At 49.4% G+C, this 24000-nt stretch overlaps 1 protein-coding gene across 1 annotated transcript in view; it reads left to right on the forward strand.

The window, feature by feature from the left end:
- The first annotated feature begins 303 nt into the window (after positions 1 to 303).
- Positions 304 to 24000, forward strand: part of LOC120018643 (zinc finger protein neuro-d4-like) — a 39739-nt gene continuing 16042 nt past the window's right edge. Inside the window, exons 1-6 of the mRNA XM_038961843.1 lie at positions 304 to 325; positions 7213 to 7320; positions 7689 to 7816; positions 10774 to 10869; positions 16918 to 16996; positions 17535 to 17666. Coding sequence (XP_038817771.1) covers positions 304 to 325; positions 7213 to 7320; positions 7689 to 7816; positions 10774 to 10869; positions 16918 to 16996; positions 17535 to 17666 — 565 coding nt within the window. The remainder of the gene's footprint in view (positions 326 to 7212; positions 7321 to 7688; positions 7817 to 10773; positions 10870 to 16917; positions 16997 to 17534; positions 17667 to 24000) is intronic.

The following is a 24000-nucleotide window of genomic DNA, read 5'->3' on the forward strand; positions in this document are numbered from 1 at the left end:
GCGCATGGAGCGCTCAGCACACAGGCGGGCATTGTAGCTGCGGCAGTGCTCGATGGCCTCTCTGTAGAACTCCTCGCCCAGACTGGCACAGACAGGGTGGCACACAATGGGCACAGGGAGGCAAGAGAGAGACACAGAGCCCTGTTAACCTAGGTCATTTCACTTCAGGACCCACACATCGACAATGCATTATCCACACTCTACAGTGAGAACATGAAGATGGAGCATCTGTTTTTCCAAAGTACAGTATCATTCTTCTGTCTCTCTCTGTGTCTGGCTGTGGGTTTCTCAGAGGACCTCGGGATGAGCACAGAGACTGATGGAGGTATAGGTTTGTCAAGCACAGAGACTGATGGAGGTATATGTTTGTCAAGCACAGAGACTGATGGAGGTATAGGTTTGTCAAGCACAGAGACTGAGGAGGTATAGGTTTGTCAAGCACAGAGACTGATGGAGGTAAGTTTGTCAAGCACAGAGACTGATGGAGGTATATGTTTGTCAAGCACAGAGACCGATGGAGGTATAGGTTTGTCAATCACAGAGACTGATGGAGGTATAGGTTTGTCCAATAACAGAGACTGATGGAGGTATAGGTTTGTCAAGCACAGAGACTGATGGAGGTATAGGTTTGTCAAGCACAGAGGACTGATGGAGGTATAGGTTTGTCAAGCACAGAGACCTAATGGAGGTATATGTTTGTCAAGCACAGAGACTGATGGGAGGTATAGGTTTTTGTCGAAGCCCAGAGACCTGATGGAGGTATATGTTATGTCAAGCACAGAGCCTGATGGAGGTATAGGTGTTGTCAATCATCAGAGACTGATGGATGGTATAGGTTGTCAGCACAGGACGGATGTATTACAGGTTTGTCCAATCACAGAGACTGATGGAGGGTATAGGTTTTGTCAAGCCGAGACTGATGGAGGTATAGGTTTGTCAGGCACAGAGACCTGATGGAAGGTATATGTTTGTCAATGCACAGAGACTGATGGAGGTATAGGTTTGTCAAGCACAGAGACTGATGGAGGTATAGGTTTGTCAAGCACAGAGGACTGATGGAGGATATAGGTTTGTCAAGAACAGAGACTGATGGAGGTATAGGTTTGTCAAGCACAGAGACTGATGGAGGTATAGGTTTGTCAAGCACAGAGACTGATGGAGGTATATGTTTGTCAAGCACAGAGACTGATGGAGGTATAGGTTTGTCAAGCACAGAGACCGATGGAGGTATAGGTTTGTCAAGCACAGAGACCGATGGAGGTATAGGTTTGTCAAGCACAGAGACTGATGGAGGTATAGGTTTGTCAAGCACAGAGACTGATGGAGGTATAGGTTTGTCAAGCACAGAGACTGATGGAGGTATAGGTTTGTCAAGCACAGAGACTGATGGAGGTATAGGTTTGTCAAGCACAGAGACTGATGGAGGTATAGGTTTGTCAAGAACAGAGACTGATGGAGGTATAGGTTTGTCAAGCACAGAGACTGATGGAGGTATAGGTTTTTCAAGCACAGAGACTGATGGAGGTATAGGTTTGTCAAGCACAGAGACTGATGGAGGTATATGTTTGTCAAGCACAGAGACTGATGGAGGTATAGGTTTGTCAAGCACAGAGACTGATGGAGGTATAGGTTTGTCAAGCACAGAGACTGATGGAGGTATAGGTTTGTCAAGCACAGAGACTGATGGAGGTATAGGTTTGTCAAGCACAGAGACTGAAGGAGGTATAGGTTTGTAAAGCACAGAGACTGGTGGAGGTATAGGTTTGTCAAGCACAGAGACTGATGGAGGTATAGGTTTGTCAAGCACAGAGACTGATGGAGGTATAGGTTTGTCAAGCACAGAGACTGATGGAGGTATAGGTTTGTCAAGCACAGAGACTGATGGAGGTATAGGTTTGTCAAGCACAGAGACCGATGGAGGTATAGGTTTGTCAATCACAGAGACTGATGGAGGTATAGGTTTGTCAAGCACAGAGACTGATGGAGGTATAGGTTTGTCAATCACAGAGACTGATGGAGGTATAGGTTTGTCAAGCACAGAGACTGATGGAGGTATAGGTTTGTCAAGCACAGAGACTGATGGAGGTATATGTTTGTCAAGCACAGAGACTGATGGAGGTATAGGTTTGTCAAGCATAGAGACTGATGGAGGTATAGGTTTTTCAAGCACAGAGACTGATGGAGGTAGACGTTTGTCAAGCACAGAGACTGATGGAGGTATATGTTTGTCAAGCACAGAGACCGATGGAGGTATAGGTTTGTCAAGCACAGAGACCGATGGAGGTATAGGTTTGTCAAGCACAGAGACCGATGGAGGTATAGGTTTGTCAAGCACAGAGACCGATGTAGGTATATGTTTGTCAAGCACAGAGACTGATGAAGGTATAGGTTTGTCAAGCACAGAGACAGATGGAGGTATATGTTTGTCAAGCACAGAGACTGATGGAGGTACAGGTTTGTCAAGCACAGAGACTGATGGAGGTATATGTTTGTCAAGCACAGAGACCGATGGAGGTATAGGTTTGTCAAGCACAGAGACTGATGGAGGTATATGTTTGTCAAGCACAGAGACCGATGGAGGTATAGGTTTGTCAAGCACAGAGACTGATGGAGGTATAGGTTTGTCAAGCATAGAGACCGATGGAGGTATAGGTTTGTCAAGCACAGAGACTGATGGAGGTAATGGTTTGTCAAGCACAGAGACCGATGGAGGTATAGGTTTGTCAATCACAGAGACTGATGGAGGTATAGGTTTGTCAAGCACAGAGACTGATGGAGGTATAGGTTTGTCAAGCACAGAGACTGATGGAGGTATAGGTTTGTCAAGCACAGAGACAGATGGAGGTATATGTTTGTCAAGCACAGAGACTGATGGAGGTACAGGTTTGTCAAGCACAGAGACTGATGGAGGTATAGGTTTGTCAAGCACAGAGACTGATGGAGGTATATGTTTGTCAAACACAGAGACTGATGGAGGTATAGGTTTGTCAAGCATAGAGACTGATGGAGGTATAGGTTTGTCAAGCACAGAGACTGATGGAGGTAGACGTTTGTCAAGCACAGAGACTGATGGAGGTATAGGTTTGTCAAGCACAGAGACAGATGGAGGTATATGTTTGTCAAGCACAGAGACTGATGGAGGTACAGGTTTGTCAAGCACATAGACTGATGGAGGTATAGGTTTGTCAAGCACAGAGACTGATGGAGGTATAGGTTTGTCAAGCACAGAGACCGATGGAGGTATAGGTTTGTCAATCACAGAGACCGATGGAGGTATAGGTTTGTCAAGCACAGAGACTGATGGAGGTATAGGTTTGTCAATCACAGAGACTGATGGAGGTATAGGTTTGTCAATCACAGAGACTGATGGAGGTATAGGTTTGTCAAGCACAGAGACTGATGGAGGTATATGTTTGTCAAGCACAGAGACTGATGGAGGTATAGGTTTGTCAAGAACAGAGACTGATGGAGGTATAGGTTTGTCAAGCACAGAGACTGATGGAGGTATAGGTTTGTCAAGCACAGAGACTGATGGAGGTATAGGTTTGTCAAGAACAGAGACTGATGGAGGTATAGGTTTGTCAAGCACAGAGACTGATGGAGGTATAGGTTTTTCAAGCATAGAGACTGATGGAGGTATAGGTTTGTCAAGCACAGAGACTGATGGAGGTATAGGTTTGTCAAGCACAGAGACTGATGGAGGTATAGGTTTGTCAAGAACAGAGACTGATGGAGGTATAGGTTTGTCAAGCACAGAGACTGATGGAGGTATAGGTTTGTCAAGCACAGAGACTGATGGAGGTATATGTTTGTCAAGCACAGAGACTGATGGAGGTATAGGTTTGTCAAGCACAGAGACTGATGGAGGTATATGTTTGTCAAGCACAGAGACTGATGGAGGTATAGGTTTGTCAAGCACAGAGACTGATGGAGGTATAGGTTTGTCAAGCACAGAGACTGATGGAGGTATAGGTTTGTCAAGCACAGAGACTGATGGAGGTATAGGTTTGTCAAGCACAGAGACTGAAGGAGGTATAGGTTTGTAAAGCACAGAGACTGGTGGAGGTATAGGTTTGTCAAGCACAGAGACTGATGGAGGTATAGGTTTGTCAAGCACAGAGACTGATGGAGGTATAGGTTTGTCAAGCACAGAGACTGATGGAGGTATAGGTTTGTCAAGCACAGAGACTGATGGAGGTATAGGTTTGTCAAGCACAGAGACCGATGGAGGTATAGGTTTGTCAATCACAGAGACTGATGGAGGTATAGGTTTGTCAAGCACAGAGACTGATGGAGGTATAGGTTTGTCAATCACAGAGACTGATGGAGGTATAGGTTTGTCAAGCACAGAGACTGATGGAGGTATAGGTTTGTCAAGCACAGAGACTGATGGAGGTATATGTTTGTCAAGCACAGAGACTGATGGAGGTATAGGTTTGTCAAGCATAGAGACTGATGGAGGTATAGGTTTGTCAAGCACAGAGACTGATGGAGGTAGACGTTTGTCAAGCACAGAGACTGATGGAGGTATATGTTTGTCAAGCACAGAGACCGATGGAGGTATAGGTTTGTCAAGCACAGAGACCGATGGAGGTATAGGTTTGTCAAGCACAGAGACCGATGGAGGTATAGGTTTGTCAAGCACAGAGACCGATGTAGGTATATGTTTGTCAAGCACAGAGACTGATGAAGGTATAGGTTTGTCAAGCACAGAGACAGATGGAGGTATATGTTTGTCAAGCACAGAGACTGATGGAGGTACAGGTTTGTCAAGCACAGAGACTGATGGAGGTATATGTTTGTCAAGCACAGAGACCGATGGAGGTATAGGTTTGTCAAGCACAGAGACTGATGGAGGTATATGTTTGTCAAGCACAGAGACCGATGGAGGTATAGGTTTGTCAAGCACAGAGACTGATGGAGGTATAGGTTTGTCAAGCATAGAGACCGATGGAGGTATAGGTTTGTCAAGCACAGAGACTGATGGAGGTAATGGTTTGTCAAGCACAGAGACCGATGGAGGTATAGGTTTGTCAATCACAGAGACTGATGGAGGTATAGGTTTGTCAAGCACAGAGACTGATGGAGGTATAGGTTTGTCAAGCACAGAGACTGATGGAGGTATAGGTTTGTCAAGCACAGAGACAGATGGAGGTATATGTTTGTCAAGCACAGAGACTGATGGAGGTACAGGTTTGTCAAGCACATAGACTGATGGAGGTATAGGTTTGTCAAGCATAGAGACCGATGGAGGTATATGTTTGTCAAACACAGAGACTGATGGAGGTATAGGTTTGTCAAGCATAGAGACTGATGGAGGTATAGGTTTGTCAAGCACAGAGACTGATGGAGGTAGACGTTTGTCAAGCACAGAGACTGATGGAGGTATATGTTTGTCAAGCACAGAGACCGATGGAGGTATAGGTTTGTCAAGCACAGAGACCGATGGAGGTATAGGTTTGTCAAGCACAGAGACCGATGGAGGTATAGGTTTGTCAAGCACAGAGACCGATGTAGGTATATGTTTGTCAAGCACAGAGACTGATGAAGGTATAGGTTTGTCAAGCACAGAGACTGATGGAGGTATATGTTTGTCAAGCACAGAGACTGATGGAGGTATAGGTTTGTCAAGCACAGAGACTGATGGAGGTATAGGTTTGTCAAGCACAGAGACTGATGGAGGTATAAGTTTGTCAAGCACAGAGACCGATGGAGGTATAGGTTTGTCAATCACAGAGACTGATGGAGGTATAGGTTTGTCAAGCATAGAGACCGATGGAGGTATAGGTTTGTCAATCACAGAGACTGATGGAGGTATAGGTTTGTCAAGCACAGAGACCGATGGAGGTATAGGTTTGTCAAGCACAGAGACTGATGGAGGTAATGGTTTGTCAAGCACAGAGACCGATGGAGGTATAGGTTTGTCAATCACAGAGACTGATGGAGGTATAGGTTTGTCAAGCACAGAGACTGATGGAGGTATAGGTTTGTCAAGCACAGAGACTGATGGAGGTATAGGTTTGTCAAGCACAGAGACAGATGGAGGTATATGTTTGTCAAGCACAGAGACTGATGGAGGTACAGGTTTGTCAAGCACAGAGACTGATGGAGGTATAGGTTTGTCAAGCACAGAGACCGATGGAGGTATAGGTTTGTCAAGCACAGAGACCGATGTAGGTATATGTTTGTCAAGCACAGAGACTGATGAAGGTATAGGTTTGTCAAGCACAGAGACTGATGGAGGTATATGTTTGTCAAGCACAGAGACTGATGGAGGTATAGGTTTGTCAAGCACAGAGACTGATGGAGGTATAGGTTTGTCAAGCACAGAGACTGATGGAGGTATAAGTTTGTCAAGCACAGAGACCGATGGAGGTATAGGTTTGTCAATCACAGAGACTGATGGAGGTATAGGTTTGTCAAGCACAGAGACTGATGGAGGTATAGGTTTGTCAAGCACAGAGACCGATGGAGGTATAGGTTTGTCAATCACAGAGACTGATGGAGGTATAGGTTTGTCAAGCACAGAGACTGATGGAGGTATAGGTTTGTCAAGCACAGAGACTGATGGAGGTATAGGTTTGTCAAGCACAGAGACAGATGGAGGTATATGTTTGTCAAGCACAGAGACTGATGGAGGTACAGGTTTGTCAAGCACAGAGACTGATGGAGGTATATGTTTGTCAAGCACAGAGACCGATGGAGGTATAGGTTTGTCAAGCACAGAGACTGATGGAGGTATATGTTTGTCAAGCACAGAGACCGATGGAGGTATAGGTTTGTCAAGCACAGAGACTGATGGAGGTATAGGTTTGTCAAGCATAGAGACCGATGGAGGTATAGGTTTGTCAATCACAGAGACTGATGGAGGTATAGGTTTGTCAAGCACAGAGACCGATGGAGGTATAGGTTTGTCAAGCACAGAGACAATTGGAGGTAATGGTTTGTCAAGCACAGAGACCGATGGAGGTATAGGTTTGTCAATCACAGAGACTGATGGAGGTATAGGTTTGTCAAGCACAGAGACTGATGGAGGTATAGGTTTGTCAAGCACAGAGACCATAAAAGCTTAGGATTTCTCTTTGCACAAAAAACGAACATGTCCCTTCTATTTAAAGTGGATAACATCATCACCTTAACCCCTTCATTATAGTTTAGTCTGCATTAGCAGTTTTTCACGACTTGTTGCATTGTTCTTTGATTGGCCCCCAGGTTTGGCCCCAGGACAGTTATATACTTACCCTGCCCGCTGCTGGCGCAAGAAGAGACGGCTAAACATTCTGGAGGACCCGCGCCTCGGACCCATCGAGTTTAAGATCGGTAAGAGACAAGAGAACTGGAAAGGAGGATGAGGAGGCCGTAGAATGACAGAGAAAAACCACAGGAGGCTGGTGGCTTTTTAATTGGGGAGAACGGGCTCTTGGTAATTGCTTCAGTGGAAAAAGTGGAATGGTACCAAATACATAAAAAACATGGTTTCCAGGTGTTTGATGCCATTCCATTGGCTCCGTTCTAGACATTATTATGAGCCGTCCTCCCCTCAACAGCCTCCTGTGGTGTACTGTAGCTGTACTTGTATTGTTGTGTTAGTCTGTCAGGGCAAAGTGGTAGCTGGGAATGAATTCTAACATGTATTAGCAGGGGAGTGTTACTGTAACGTACGGTATGGTGTGTGTGTGTGTGTTCAGACTACGAGGCGTCTCTGAAGAAGGAGGGGGGCTTGCCGGAGGGGCCGGTGTTGGAATCACTGCTCAGTGGAGAGACTCTGGACAAGAAGGTGGAGACCAAGGAAGAGGAACCTATGAGCGAGTGCCAGGTAAGAGGAGCTTAGAATCACTCATGGTCGCCCACACACACACACACACACACACACACACACACACACACACACACACACACACACACACACACACACACACACACACACACACACACACACACACACACACACACATACACACAAGTACGCAAGTTCTAGTTTCCCTTTGTCATGCTCTCTTGGAGCCCTCTGACCCATTCCTCTACTTCTTCACCTTGGAGTTGCTGTGTAGTTTCTTCTCCTCTCTCGGCCTATCCCTCTCTGGTTCTCTCTCTCCCTCTCTGGTTCTCTCTCTCCCTCTCTGGTTCTCTCTCTCCCTCTCTGGTTCTCTCTCTCCCTCTCTGGTTCTCTCTCTCCCTCTCTGGTTCTCTCTCTCCCTCTCTGGTTCTCTCTCTCCCTCTCTGGTTCTCTCTCTCTCCCACTCTCTCGATGCCTTTCTTTCTCTCTCTCTGCCTCCCTCTCATGGCCCTGTGTGTAGTATCAGTGACTCTGGTTGGCAGTGACACATCCCCTGCAGCCATGACACACCCCCACTGGCACAGTTCCTCTCCTCCTCCCCAGAGAAAGTGTGTGTTTTGGAGGGATGGAAAGAGAGAGCATTGATGTGTGTGTGTGTGTGTGTGTGTGTGTGTGTGTGTGTGTGTGTGTGTGTGTGTGTGTGTGTGTGTGTGTGTGTGTGTGTGTGTGTGTGTGTGTGTGTGTGTGTGTGTGTGTGTGTGTGTGTGTGTGTGTGTGTGTGCGTGCGTGTGTGCGTGCTTGCCTGCCTGCCTGCTTCCTCTTCCGGATGAGCTGTAATCTCCTCTCTGTGAGCTCTATCTCCAGTCCCTACCCCACCTGCTCCAGACGTGACAGTCTTCCTTCCCTAAGGTCGACAATTAGCCAATTAGCACTTCAATAAATGTCCCACGCAGCAGGCCCAGGGCTCCACTGTGGGTAGGCCTCTGAACCTGGGCCTCGCCTAGCTGCCGTATCCAGCAGGAAGCTAACAGAGGAGGGCTTTGGTTTCCTCTTCCATTACAGCTTCTCTCCATATGCTCATTTTAGAGTTTGTTCTTTTGTGACACTTGTTTTTTTGTCACCTCTCTTTCACAGACTCGTGTTGTACTTTTTATTTGCGGAATATGTTGCGTCTTGTTTTGCCGATGAGAGGAAGTGTTTCTTTCACTCCTACGTTTTAGGAGGGAATGAATAACAGCACAGTGTTCTCCTGGTCACTAGCAGCTGTAACAGGGGGGATGTTTGTGTTAAAAGGAGGGAAGGCCACCCTTACTGGTCTAATGGAATGATTGTCCTTTGGGCTTACTTTATCTCTCTCTGTCTCTGTCTGTCTCTTTGTCTCTGTCAATTCAATTCAAAGGGTTTTATTGGCATGGGAAACATATGTTTGCATTGCCAAAGCAAATGAAATAAATAATAAACAACATTTAAATAAACAATTCAAAATGAACAGTAAACATTACACTCACAAAAGTTTCAAAGGAATAGACACATTTCAAATGTCATATTATGGCTATGTACAGTGTTATAACGATGTGCAAATAGTTAAAGTACAAAAGGGAAAATCAATAAACATAAATATGTGTTGTATTTACAATGGTGTTTGTTCTTCACTGGTTGCCCTTTTCTTGTGGCAACAGGTCACACATATTGCTGCTGTGATGCACACTGTGGTATTTCACCCAGTAGATATGGGAATTTATCGAAATTGGATTCTTTGTGGGTCTGTGTAATCTTAGGGAAATATGTGTCTCTAATATGGTCATACATTTGGCAGGAGGTTAGGAAGCTCAGTTTCCACCTAATTTTGTGGGCAGTGTGCACATAGCCTGTCTTCTCCGCCTATGGCGGCCTTTCTCAATAGCAAGGCTATGCTCACTGAGTCTGTACATAGTCAAAGCTTTCCTTCATTTTGGGTCAGTCACAGTGGTCAGGTATTCTGCCACTGTGTACTCTGTTTAGTGCCAAATAGCATTCTAGTTTGCTCTGTTTTTTTGTTAATTCCTTCCAATTTGTGTTTGTTGACTTGGTTGGGTCTAATTGTGTTGCTGTCCTGGGGCTCTGTGGGGTGTGTTTGTGTTTGTGAACAGGGTCCCAAGACCAGCTTTCTTAGGGGACTCTTCTCCAGGTTCATCTCTCTGTAGGTGATGGCTTTGTTAGGGAAGGTTTTGGAATCGCTTCCTTTTAGGTGGTTGTAGAATTTAACGGCTCTTTTCTGGATTTTGATAATTAGCGGGAATCGGCCTGATTGTGCTCTGCATGCTTTATTTGGTGTTTTACGTTATACAGGGAGGATGTTTTTGCAGAATTCTGCATGTCTCTCTCTCTCTCTCTCTCGCTCTCTCTCTGTATCTCTCTATTTGTTTGTATCCCATGTATGACCTAGTCCCTGTTATATTGTACTGTTATCCAGTTGCAGCAGCAGGAACTCACTGGGGTAGCTGAGCATTCTTTATTGTGGGGGCTAATGGGGTGCTAGGCTTATTCTGGAGAGTGCTTCAGCCCTCCCTGGAGCAGCAGCAGGAACTCACTGGGGTAGCTGAGCATTCTTTATTGTGGGGGCTAATGGGGTGCTAGGCTTATTCTGGAGAGAGCTTCAGCCCTCCCTGGAGCAGCAGCAGGAACTCACTGGGGTAGCTGAGCATTCTTTATTGTGGGGGCTAATGGGGTGCTAGGCTTATTCTGGAGAGAGCTTCAGCCCTCCCTGGAGCAGCAGCAGGAACTCACTGGGGTAGCTGAGCATTCTTTATTGTGGGGGCTAATGGGGTGCTAGGCTTATTCTGGAGAGAGCTTCAGCCCTCCCTGGAGCAGCAGCAGGAACTCACTGGGGTAGCTGAGCATTCTTTATTGTGGGGGCTAATGGGGTGCTAGGCTTATTCTGGAGAGAGCTTCAGCACTCCCTGGAGCTCCTCCTTGCTGATATCTCCTCTGATGTTCTGGTGTGTTTGCTGCTCCAGAAGCTGCTGGTCGGTGATTTCCCCCATGAACTGGAAGCGGAGGAGATGGAAGAGGACGTCCCCAAACGCAAGAACCGCAAGAACCGCGAAGGACGGGTAAGACAAGGGAAACGCACAGGAACGTACAGCCACCTACTGTCCCTGTATTGTTGGCACTGCAAAGGGCAACATTGTCCTCTCGCAAATACACAAGTGCTATGAGTTAAGATCTGATACTTCAGCTTGCAGTTTCATTGCATGTACAGGGTGTAAAGGTTTTCTTCCAGGGGTGAAGGAGAGGACCAAAATGCAGCGCGGCTAGTGTTAAACATGTTTAATACAAACACAAGTGAAACACTACAAACAACCTACAAAATAACAAATGTGCAAAACCGATACAGACCTATCTGGTGCAGAACACAAACACTGAGACAGGTAACAAACACCCACAAAATCCCAACACAAAACAAGCCTCCTATATATGAGTCTCAATCAGAGACAACGACTACCATCTGTCTCTGATTGAGAACCCACACTAGGCTGACATAGAAACAGACAAACTAGACACACAACATAGAATTCCCACCCAGCTCACGTCCTGACCAACTAAACACATACAAAACAACAGACAACAGGTCAGGAACGTGACAGAACCCCCCCCCCTCAAGGTGCGAACTCCGGGCGCACCCCTAAAACTCAAGGGGAGGGTCTGGGTGGGCATCTGTCCGCGGTGGCGGCTCCGGCGGTGGACGAGGGCACCACTCCACCATTGTCTTTGTCCACCTCCTTAGCGTCCCTTGAGTGGCGACCCTCGCCCCCGACCATGGTCCAGGAACCTTCACCAACTCCCCTCTACAATAGAGGAGACAACTCAGGACAGAGAGGTAGCTCAGGACAAAGAGGTAGCTCAGGACAGAGAGGTAGCTCAGGACAGAGAGGTAGCTCAGGACAGAGAGGTAGCTCAGGACAGAGGGACAACTCCGGACTAGTGGCAGCTCCGGACTGAGTGGCAGCTCCGGACTGAGTGGCAGCTCCGGACTGAGTGGCAGCTCCGGACTGAGTGGCAGCTCATGACTGGAGGGCAGCTCATGACTGGAGGGCAGCTCATGACTGGAGGGCAGCTCATGACTGGAGGGCAGCTCATGACTGGAGGGCAGCTCATGACTGAAGGGCAGCTCATGACTGAAGGGCAGCTCATGACTGTAGGGCAGCTCATGACTGTAGGGCAGCTCATGACTGTAGGGCAGCTCATGACTGTAGGGCAGATCTGGCAGCTCCTGACTGGCTGGCGTCTCTGGCAGCTCCTGACTGGCTGGCGTCTCTGGCAGCTCCTGACTGGCTGGCGTCTCTGGCAGCTCCTGACTGGCTGGCGTCTCTGGCAGCTCCTGACTGGCTGGCGTCTCTGGCAGCTCCTGACTGGCTGGCGTCTCTGGCAGCTCCTGACTGGCTGGCGTCTCTGGCAGCTCCTGACTGGCTGGCGGCTCTGGCAGCTCCTGACTGGCTGGCGGCTCTAGCGGCTCCTGACTGACGGACGGCTCTAATGGCTCGGGACAGACGGGCGGCTCTAATGGCTCGTGGCAGACGGATGGCTCAGACGGCGCTGGGCAGACGGATGGCTCAGACGGCGCTGGGCAGACGGATGGCTCAGACGGCGCTGGGCAGACGGATGGCTCAGACGGCGCTGGGCAGACGGATGGCTCAGACGGCGCTGGGCAGACGGATGGCTCAGACGGCGCTGGGCAGACGGATGGCTCAGACGGCGCTGGGCAGACGGACGGTTCAGACGGCGTTGGGCAGACGGGCAGTTCAGGCGCCGCTGGACAGACGGGCAGTTCAGGCGCCGCTGGACAGACGGGCAGTTCAGGCACCGCTGGGCAGACGGCATACTCTGGCCGGCTGAGACGCACTATAGGCCTGATGCGTGGTGCCGGAACTGGAGGTACCGGGCTGAGGGCACGCACCTCAGGGCGAGTGCGAGGAGGAGGAACAGGGCTCTGGCGATGCACTGGAAGCCTGGTGCGTGGTGTAGGCACTGGTGGTACTGGGCTGGGGCGGGAAGGTGGCGCCGGATATACCGGACCGTGAGGAGGACACGCGCTCTTGAGCACCGAGCCTCTCCAACCTTACCAGGTTGAATGGTCCCCGTAGCCCTGCCAGTGCGGCGAGGTGGAACAACCCGCACTGGGCTATGCAGGCGAACCGGGGACACCACCTGTAAGGCTGGTGCCATGTACGCCGGCCCGAGGAGACGTACTGGAGGCCAGATACGTTGGGCCGGCTTCATGACATCCAGCTCGATGCCCAACCTAGCCCTCCCAGTGCGGCAAGGTGGAATAGCCCGCACTGGGCTAAGCACGCGTACTGGGGACACCGTGCGCTTTACCGCATAACACGGTGTCTGACCAGTACGACGCCCTCTCACTCCACGGTAAGCCCGGGGAGTTGGCTCAGGTATCCAACCTGGCTTCGCCACACTCCCCTTTAGCCCCCCCCCAAGAAATTTTTGGGTGAGCCTCTCGGGTTTCCAGCCACTCTGCCTTGCAAGCGCCTCATAATGCCGCCTCTCCGCTTTTGATGCCTCCAGCTCCGCTTTGGGACGGCGACACTCCTCTGGCTCTGCCCAGGGTCCTTCTCCGTCCAGAATCTCCTCCCATGTCCATTCCTCCTTGTACTGCTGCTGCTGTTGCTGCTGCCCGTTGCCACGCTGCTTGGTCCGGGTTTGGTGGGTGTTTCTGTAAAGGTTTTCTTCCAGGGGTGAAGGAGAGGACCAAAATGCAGCGCGGCTAGTGTTAAACATGTTTAATACAAACACAAGTGAAACACTACAAACAACCTACAAAATAACAAATGTGCAAAACCGATACAGACCTATCTGGTGCAGAACACAAACACTGAGACAGGTAACAAACACCCACAAAATCCCAACACAAAACAAGCCTCCTATATATGAGTCTCAATCAGAGACAACGACTACCATCTGTCTCTGATTGAGAACCCACACTAGGCTGACATAGAAACAGACAAACTAGACACACAACATAGAATTCCCACCCAGCTCACGTCCTGACCAACTAAACACATACAAAACAACAGACAACAGGTCAGGAACGTGACACAGGGTGTATCCTCGTGGATACCAAATCTGGTCCAACTAAACTTCCTTCTCACATTTCACTCATGTTATAATTTCACTCATCCTGTCTATTTGAAATGTTACTGTGTTTGAAATGTTACTTTCATTTCACACATCCTCTCTTCTGTTTCAACTTCCCGTTAACAAAGTGTTATCTATCAAGATAAGTAACTTATAGAAATACCATTTAAGGATTGTTTTAAGGTGGAGATATGGTTATTCTGTTGTAGTCATGCTCAATGCTGTTGGTTGGTCATCAATCAACAAGATAATTGAAATAAACATGCTTATTTGATTTCATAATATACACCATTTAAAACGGCCAAACTCTATTCACAACAGTATTCAGTTGGTAAGAGACAGACATTCAGTAAATACTAGGAATAGATTGTCCACCATCTACAGTTGAAGTCGGAAGTTTACATACACTTAGGTTGGATTCATTAAAACATTCTTTCAACAACTCCACAAATTTCTTGTTAACAAACTATAGTTCTGGCAAGTCGGTTAGGACATCTACTTTGTACATGACACAAGTCATTTTTCCAACAATTGTTTTCAGACAGATTATTTCACTTATAATTCACTGTATCACAGTTCCAGTGGGTCAGAAGTTTACATACACTAAGTTGACTGTGCCTTTAAACAGCTTGGAAAATTCCAGAAAATGATGTTATGGCTTTAGAAGCTTCTGATAGTCTAATTGACATCATTTGAGTCAATTGGAGGTGTACCTGTGGATATATTTCAAGGCCTACTTTTAAACTCAGTGCCTCTTTGCTTGACATCATGGGAAATTCAAAAGAAATCAGCCAAGACCTCCATAAGTCTGGTTCATCCTTGGGAGCAATTTCCAAATGCCTGAAGGTACCACGTTCGTATGTACAAACAATAGTATGCAAGTATAAACACCAGGGGACCCCGCAACCGTCATATCGCTCAGGAAGGAGACACGTTCTGTCTCCTAGAGATGAACGTACTTTGGTGCGAAAAGTGCAAATCAATCCCAGAACAACAGCAATGGACCTTGTGAAGATGCTGGAGGAAACAGGTACAAAAGTATCTATATCCACAGTAAAAGGAGTCCTATATCGACATAACCTGAAAGGCCGCTCAGCAAGGAAGAAGCCAGTGCTCCAAAACCGCCATAAAAAAAGCCAGACTACGGTTTGCAACTTCACATGGGGAGAAAGATTGTACTTTTTGGAGAATTGTAGTCTGGTATGATGAAACAAAAATAGAACTGTTTGGCCATAATGACCATCGTTATGTTTGGAGGAAAAAGGGGGATGCTTGCAAGCTGAAGAACACCACCCCAACCGTGAAGCACGGGGGTGGCAGCATCATGTTGTGGGGGTGCTTTGCAGCAGGAGGGACTGGTGCACTTCACAAAATAGATGGCATCATGAGGATGGAAACTTATGTGGATATATTGAAGCAACATCTCAAGACATCAGTCAGGAAGTTAAAGCTTGGTTGCAAATGGGTCTTCCAAATGGACAATGACCCCAAACATACTTCCAAAGTTGTGGCAAAATGGCTTAAGGACAACAAAGTCAAGGTATTCGAGTGGCCATCACAAAGCCCTGACCTCAATCCTATAGAAAATGTGTGGGCAGAACTGAAAAAGCATGGGCGAGCAAGGAGGCCTACAAACCTGACTCAGTTACACCAGCTCTGTCAGGAGGAATGGGCCAAAATTCACCCAACTTATTGTGGGAAGCTTGTGGAAGACTACCCGAAACGTTTGACCCAAGTTAAACAATTTAAAGGCAATGCTACCAAATACTAATTGAGTGTATGTAAACTTCTGACCCACTGGGAATGTGAGGAAAGAAATAAAAGCTGAAATAAATCATTCTCTCTACTATTATTCTGACATTTCACATTCTTAAAATGAAGTGGTGATCTTTACTGACCTAAAACAGGGAATTTTTACTCGGATTAAATGTCAGGAATTGTGAAAAACTGAGTTTAAATGTATTTGGCTGAGGTGTATGTAAACTTCAGACTTCAACTGTATGTGAAAATGTGATCGTATTATAAATGTGTATTTTAATGTTTCAGGATGCTTGGAAGATTAGTCCAAATGATGACTAAAAGAGATATTAATCAAATCAAATCAAATCAAATGGAGATAAAACAGCCAGTGAACTTATCCATCTCCCTGAATGGGACAGTCACAGGCTCCCTCCCTCCTTCCAGTTCCCTTTCCATTTCAGAGAGCTAGCTGACTCTCTTGTCTAGTACGTAGGACCCACTGCAAGTTATGCAAACTCAAGCCTCTCAAGTGGTGCTATCAATTCCTCGTGGAAGCCCTCTCTCTCCTCCTGCTGTACTGAGAGGGTGAGAGGGAAGCATCGGCAGCTCCTTAATCCATTCTAGATCCTCTCCTCTCCTCTGCTCTGGCTGGCTCTCCTCTCCTCTCCTTTCGGCTCCCCTCTCCTCTCTCCTGCCCGCTCCTCTTCTCTCAGGCTGTCAGCGGTACAGTAGCAGCCGTGCTCTGAGTACTAAGGAGCCATATTCTTTTCCCTCTCAGCTTTAAAGATAAAACAGATACCAACTCGTATCTCAGTTCACTATACTCAATTCATACATTTTGGGATGGAGGGTGGAAACAAGTCATTTTTGTAAGTGTGTTAGTAGTGTATGAATTGTGCGGGCATTAGATACAGTACAATCATGTGGGCATTAGATGCAGTACACAGTATTTCGATATGCAGTGAGTTATCAGATCACGTACATGGATGCATTCTAAATAACTCTTATTAGACGAGAAAGGCTTCTCTCTCTCCGTCCTGTGTGAAGCCTCGCTGCAGGCTGTAACGCTGTATCTGTCATCCAAACAGCCATGTTGTTCATTGGAGCTTGAAGTTCCCTGTTAGGTGTCATCAACCCCGCCTGTCTGAGGAAAGGGTGATTAGAGAGAGGGGGGCACCTGTTAAAGTAGCAGATGATTATGGTGTGTAGGAGTGTGGTGTGTGTGTGTGTAGAGTGTGAACTCCGTTCACCCGTCTGTGTTCTCGCTGCAGGCCTGTGGTGTAGGGGGTATGAGGAAGAGACAAGAGCCCAGCACCATTGAGGACAGGGACAAGCCGTACGTCTGTGACAGTGAGTAGCACGCACGCACACACACGCACGCACGCACGCACACACACACACACACACACACACACACACACACACACACACACACACACACACACACACACACACACACACACACACACACTCACACACACACACACACACACACACACACCATGTCTAAGAGCCATAGACAACATTCTTACTGCAGGCTAAACTACGCTGGCAAGCATATGGCTGCTGTCTCCACTCTGCACAAAGCAAGCAATTCTCTCACTGCCAATGTTATGGGGACAACTCCTCTAGTGTGAATGAGTCTGCTAGAGCAACACGCACTAACGGAACACTATAGAGCATTCTATAGAGCAATATTCCAACTAAAACAGTGACATGGCATTAGCTAGTGATGGATGCAGCATTCATTCATGTATCTATTTGTGTATCTATTTTCAGTGGAGCACAATTGCGTTCAGTCATGTATTTACTGATGTATAGATATGTTATGATGATTGGGCTACATTTAGTTCTGTCTCTTGATTTTGTGTGTGTGTGTGTTTTCCAGTCTGTGGGAAGCGCTATAAAAACCGCCCGGGCCTGAGCTACCACTACACTCACACACACCTAGCGGACGAGGAGGGAGAGGAGGACTCTGAGCGACACACCCTGCCCTTCCAGCGCAAGAACAACCACAAGCGTGAGTCCATGTGTTACAGCGTGCTCTATGCTCTACCCTGAGGCTGACTGCTGCACTATGCCATGTGTTACAGTGTGCTCTACGCTCTACCCTGAGGCTGACTGCTGCACTATGCCATGTGTTACAGCGTGCTCTATGCTCTACCCTGAGGCTGACTGCTGCACTATGCCATGTGTTACAGTGTGCTCTACGCTCTACCCTGAGGCTGACTGCTGCACTATGCCATGTGTTACAGCGTGCTCTATGCTCTACCCTGAGGCTGACTGCTGCACTATGCCATGTGTTACAGCGTGCTCTACGCTCTACCCTGAGGCTGACTGCTGCACTATGTCATGTGTTACAGTGTGCTCTACGCTCTACCCTGAGGCTGGCTGCTGCACTAAGCCATGTGTTACAGTGTGCTCTACGCTCTACCCTGAGGCTGACTGCTGCACTATGCCATGTGTTACAGTGTGCTCCACGCTCTACCCTGAGGCTGACTGCTGCACTATGCCATGTGTTACAGCGTGCTCTACGCTCTACCCTGAGGCTGACTGCTGCACTATGCCATGTGTTACAGCGTGGTCTATGCTCTACCCTGAGGCTGACTGCTGCACTATGCCATGTGTTACAGTGTGCTCTACGCTCTACCCTGAGGCTGACTGCTGCACTATGCCATGTGTTACAGCGTGCTCTACGCTCTACCCTGAGGCTGACTGCTGCACTATGCCATATGTTACAGCGTGCTCTACGCTCTACCCTGAGTCTGACTGCTGCACTAAGCCATGTGTTACAGCGTGCTCTACGCTCTACCCTGAGGCTGACTGCTGCACTATGCCATGTGTTACAGCGTGCTCTACGCTCTACCCTGAGTCTGACTGCTGCACTAAGCCATGTGTTACACCGTGCTCTACGCTCTACCCTGAGGCTGACTGCTGCACTATGCCATGTGTTACAGCGTGCTCTACGCTCTACCCTGAGGCTGACTGCTGCACTATGCCATGTGTTACAGCGTGCTCTACGCTCTACCCTGAGGCTGACTGCTGCACTATGCCATGTGTTACAGCGTGCTCTACGCTGTACCCTGAGGCTGACTGCTGCATTATGCCATGTGTTACAGCGTGCTCTACGCTCTACCCTGAGGCTGGCTGCTGCACTATGCCATGTGTTACAGCGTGCTCTACGCTCTACCCTGAGGCTGGCTGCTGCACTATGCCATGTGTTACAGTGTGCTCTACGCTCTATCCTGAGGCTGACTGCTGCACTATGCCATGTGTTACAGCGTGCTCTACGCTCTACCCTGAGGCTGACTGCTGCACTATGCCATGTGTTACAGCGTGCTCTACGCTCTACCCTGAGGCTGACTGCTGCACTATGCCATGTGTTACAGTGTGCTCTACGCTCTACCCTGAGGCTGACTGCTGCACTATGCCATGTGTTACAGCGTGCTCTACGCTCTACCCTGAGGCTGACTGCTGCACTATGCCATGTGTTACAGTGTGCTCTACGCTCTACCCTGAGGCTGACTGCTGCACTATGCCATGTGTTACAGCGTGCTCTACGCTCTACCCTGAGGCTGACTGCTGCACTAAGCCATGTGTTACAGCGTGCTCTACGCTCTACCCTGAGGCTGACTGCTGCACTATGCCATGTGTTACAGCGTGCTCTACGCTCTACCCTGAGGCTGACTGCTGCACTAAGCCATGTGTTACAGTGTGCTCTACGCTCTACCCTGAGGCTGACTGCTGCACTATGCCATGTGTTACAGCGTGCTCTACGCTCTACCCTGAGGCTGACTGCTGCACTATGCCATGTGTTACAGCGTGGTCCACGCTCTACCCTGAGGCTGACTGCTGCACTATGCCATGTGTTACAGCGTGGTCCACGCTCTACCCTGATGCTGACTGCTGCACTATGCCATGTGTTACAGCGTGCTCTACGCTCTACCCTGAGGCTGACTGCTGCACTATGCCATGTGTTACAGCGTGCTCTACGCTCTACCCTGAGTCTGACTGCTGCACTAAGCCATGTGTTACAGCGTGCTCTACGCTCTACCCTGAGGCTGACTGCTGCACTAAGCCATGTGTTACAGCGTGCTCTACGCTCTACCCTGAGGCTGACTGCTGCACTAAGCCATGTGTTACAGCGTGCTCTACGCTCTACCCTGAGGCTGACTGCTGCACTAAGCCATGTGTTACAGCGTGCTCTACGCTCTACCCTGAGGCTGACTGCTGCACTATGCCATATGTTACAGCGTGCTCTACGCTCCAGCCTGAGGCTGACTGCTGCACTATGCCATGTGTTACAGCGTGCTCTACGCTCTACCCTGAGGCTGACTGCTGCACTATGCCATGTGTTACAGTGTGCTCTACGCTCTACCCTGAGGCTGACTGCTGCACTAAGCCATGTGTTACAGCGTGCTCTACGCTCTACCCTGAGGCTGACTGCTGCACTATGCCATGTGTTACAGCGTGCTCTACGCTCTACCCTGAGGCTGACTGCTGCACTATGTCATGTGTTACAGCGTCCTCCACGCTCTACCCTGAGGCTGGCTGCTGCACTATGCCATGTGTTACAGTGTGCTCTACGCTCTACTCTGAGGCTGACTGCTGCACTATGCCATGTGTTACAGTGTGCTCTATGCTCTACCCTGAGGCTGACTGCTGCACTATGCCATGTGTTACAGCGTGCTCTACGCTCTACCCTGAGGCTGACTGCTGCACTATGCCATGTGTTACAGCGTGCTCTACGCTCTACCCTGAGGCTGACTGCTGCACTATGCCATGTGTTACAGCGTGCTCTACGCTCTACCCTGAGGCTGACTGCTGCACTATGCCATGTGTTACAGCGTGCTCTACGCTCTACCCTGAGGCTGACTGCTGCACTATGTCATGTGTTACAGCGTCCTCCACGCTCTACCCTGAGGCTGGCTGCTGCACTATGCCATGTGTTACAGTGTGCTCTATGCTCTACCCTGAGGCTGACTGCTGCACTATGCCATGTGTTACAGCGTGGTCTACGCTCTACCCTGAGGCTGACTGCTGCACTATGCCATGTGTTACAGCGTGGTCTACGCTCTACCCTGAGGCTGACTGCTGCACTATGCCATGTGTTACAGCGTCCTCTACGCTCTACCCTGAGGCTGACTGCTGCACTATGCCATGTGTTACAGCGTGCTCTACGCTCTACCCTGAGGCTGACTGCTGCACTATGCCATGTGTTACAGTGTGCTCTACGCTCTACCCTGAGGCTGACTGCTGCACTATGCCATGTGTTACAGCGTGCTCTACGCTCTACCCTGAGGCTGACTGCTGCACTATGCCATGTGTTACAGCGTGGTCTACGCTCTACCCTGAGGCTGACTGCTGCACTATGCCATGTGTTACAGCGTGCTCTACGCTCTACCTTGAGGCTGGCTTCTGCACTATGCCATGTGTTACAGCGTGCTCTACGCTCTACCCTGAGGCTGACTGCTGCACTATGCCATGTGTTACAGCGTGCTCTACGCTCTACCCTGAGGCTGACTGCTGCACTATGCCATGTGTTACAGCGTGCTCTACGCTCTACCCTGAGGCTGACTGCTGCACTATGCCATGTGTTACAGCGTGCTCTACGCTCTACCCTGAGGCTGACTGCTGCACTATGCCATGTGTTACAGCGTGCTCTACGCTCTACCCTGAGGCTGACTGCTGCACTATGCCATGTGTTACATCGTACTCTACGCTCTACCCTGAGGCTGACTGCTGCACTATGCCATGTGTTACAGTGTGCTCTACGCTCTACCCTGAGGGTGACTGCTGCACTATGCCATGTGTTACAGCGTGCTCTACGCTCTACCCTGAGGCTGACTGCTGCACTATGCCATGTGTTACAGTGTGCTCTACGCTCTACCCTGAGGCTGGCTGCTGCACTAAGCCATGTGTTACAGCGTGCTCTACGCTCTACCCTGAGGCTGACTGCTGCACTATGCCATGTGTTACAGCGTGCTCTACGCTCTACCCTGAGGCTGGCTGCTGCACTATGCCATGTGTTACAGCGTCCTCTACGCTCTACCCTGAGGCTGACTGCTGCACTATGCCATGTGTTACAGTGTGCTCCACGCTCTACCCTGAGGCTGACTGCTGCACTATGCCATGTGTTACAGCGTGCTCTACGCTCTACCCTGAGGCTGGCTGCTGCACTAAGCCATGTGTTACAGCGTGCTCTACGCTCTACCCTGAGGCTGGCTGCTGCACTATGCCATGTGTTACAGTGTGCTCTACGCTTTACCCTGAGGCTGACTGCTGCACTATGCCATGTGTTACAGCGTGCTCTACGCTCTACCCTGAGGCTGGCTGCTGCACTATGCCATGTGTTACAGCGTGCTCTATGCTCTACCCTGAGGCTGGCTGCTGCACTAAGCCATGTGTTACAGCGTGCTCTACGCTCTACCCTGAGGCTGGCTGCTGCACTATGCCATGTGTTACAGTGTGCTCTACGCTTTACCCTGAGGCTGACTGCTGCACTATGCCATGTGTTACAGCGTGCTCTACGCTCTACCCTGAGGCTGGCTGCTGCACTATGCCATGTGTTACAGCGTCCTCTACGCTCTACCCTGAGGCTGACTGCTGCACTATGCCATGTGTTACAGTGTGCTCTATGCTCTACCCTGAGGCTGGCTGCTGCACTATGCCATGTGTTACAGCGTGCTCTACGCTCTACCCTGAGGCTGACTGCTGCACTATGCCATGTGTTACAGCGTGCTCTACGCTCTACCCTGAGGCTGGCTGCTGCACTAAGCCATGTGTTACAGTGTGCTCTACGCTCTATCCTGAGGCTGACTGCTGCACTATGCCATGTGTTACAGCGTGCTCTACGCTCTACCCTGAGGCTGACTGCTGCACTATGCCATGTGTTACAGCGTGCTCTACGCTCTACCTTGAGGCTGACTGCTGCACTATGCCATGTGTTACAGCGTGCTCTACGCTCTACCCTGAGGCTGACTGCTGCACTATGCCATGTGTTACAGCGTGCTCTACGCTCTACCCTGAGTCTGACTGCTGCACTATGCCATGTGTTACAGCGTGCTCTACGCTCTACCCTGAGGCTGACTGCTGCACTATGCCATGTGTTACAGCGTGCTCTACGCTCTACCCTGAGGCTGACTGCTGCACTATGCCATGTGTTACAGTGTGCTCTACGCTCTACCCTGAGGCTGACTGCTGCACTATGCCATGTGTTACAGCGTGCTCTATGCTCTACCCTGAGGCTGACTGCTGCACTATGCCATGTGTTACAGCGTGCTCTACGCTCTACCCTGAGGCTGACTGCTGCACTATGCCATGTGTTACAGCGTGGTCCACGCTCTACCCTGAGGCTGACTGCTGCACTATGCCATGTGTTACAGCGTGGTCTACGCTCTACCCTGAGGCTGACTGCTGCACTATGCCATGTGTTACAGCGTGCTCTACGCTCTACCTTGAGGCTGGCTTCTGCACTATGCCATGTGTTACAGCGTGCTCTACGCTCTACCCTGAGGCTGACTGCTGCATTAAGCCATGTGTTACATCGTACTCTACGCTCTACCCTGAGGCTGACTGCTGCACTATGCCATGTGTTACAGTGTGCTCTACGCTCTACCCTGAGGGTGACTGCTGCACTATGCCATGTGTTACAGCGTGCTCTACGCTCTACCCTGAGGCTGACTGCTGCACTATGCCATGTGTTACAGTGTGCTCTACGCTCTACCCTGAGGCTGGCTGCTGCACTAAGCCATGTGTTACAGCGTGCTCTACGCTCTACCCTGAGGCTGACTGCTGCACTATGCCATGTGTTACAGCGTGCTCTACGCTCTACCCTGAGGCTGGCTGCTGCACTATGCCATGTGTTACAGCGTCCTCTACGCTCTACCCTGAGGCTGACTGCTGCACTATGCCATGTGTTACAGTGTGCTCTATGCTCTACCCTGAGGCTGGCTGCTGCACTATGCCATGTGTTACAGCGTGCTCTACGCTCTACCCTGAGGCTGACTGCTGCACTAAGCCATGTGTTACAGTGTGCTCTATGCTCTACCCTGAGGCTGGCTGCTGCACTATGCCATGTGTTACAGCGTGCTCTACGCTCTACCCTGAGGCTGGCTGCTGCACTAAGCCATGTGTTACAGTGTGCTCTACGCTCTATCCTGAGGCTGACTGCTGCACTATGCCATGTGTTACAGCGTGCTCTACGCTCTACCCTGAGGCTGACTGCTGCACTATGCCATGTGTTACAGCGTGCTCTACGCTCTACCTTGAGGCTGACTGCTGCACTATGCCATGTGTTACAGCGTGCTCTACGCTCTACCCTGAGGCTGGCTGCTGCACTATGCCATGTGTTA

Source organism: Salvelinus namaycush, chromosome 23, assembly GCF_016432855.1.
Source record: "Salvelinus namaycush isolate Seneca chromosome 23, SaNama_1.0, whole genome shotgun sequence".
NCBI classification, from domain to species: domain Eukaryota; kingdom Metazoa; phylum Chordata; class Actinopteri; order Salmoniformes; family Salmonidae; genus Salvelinus; species Salvelinus namaycush.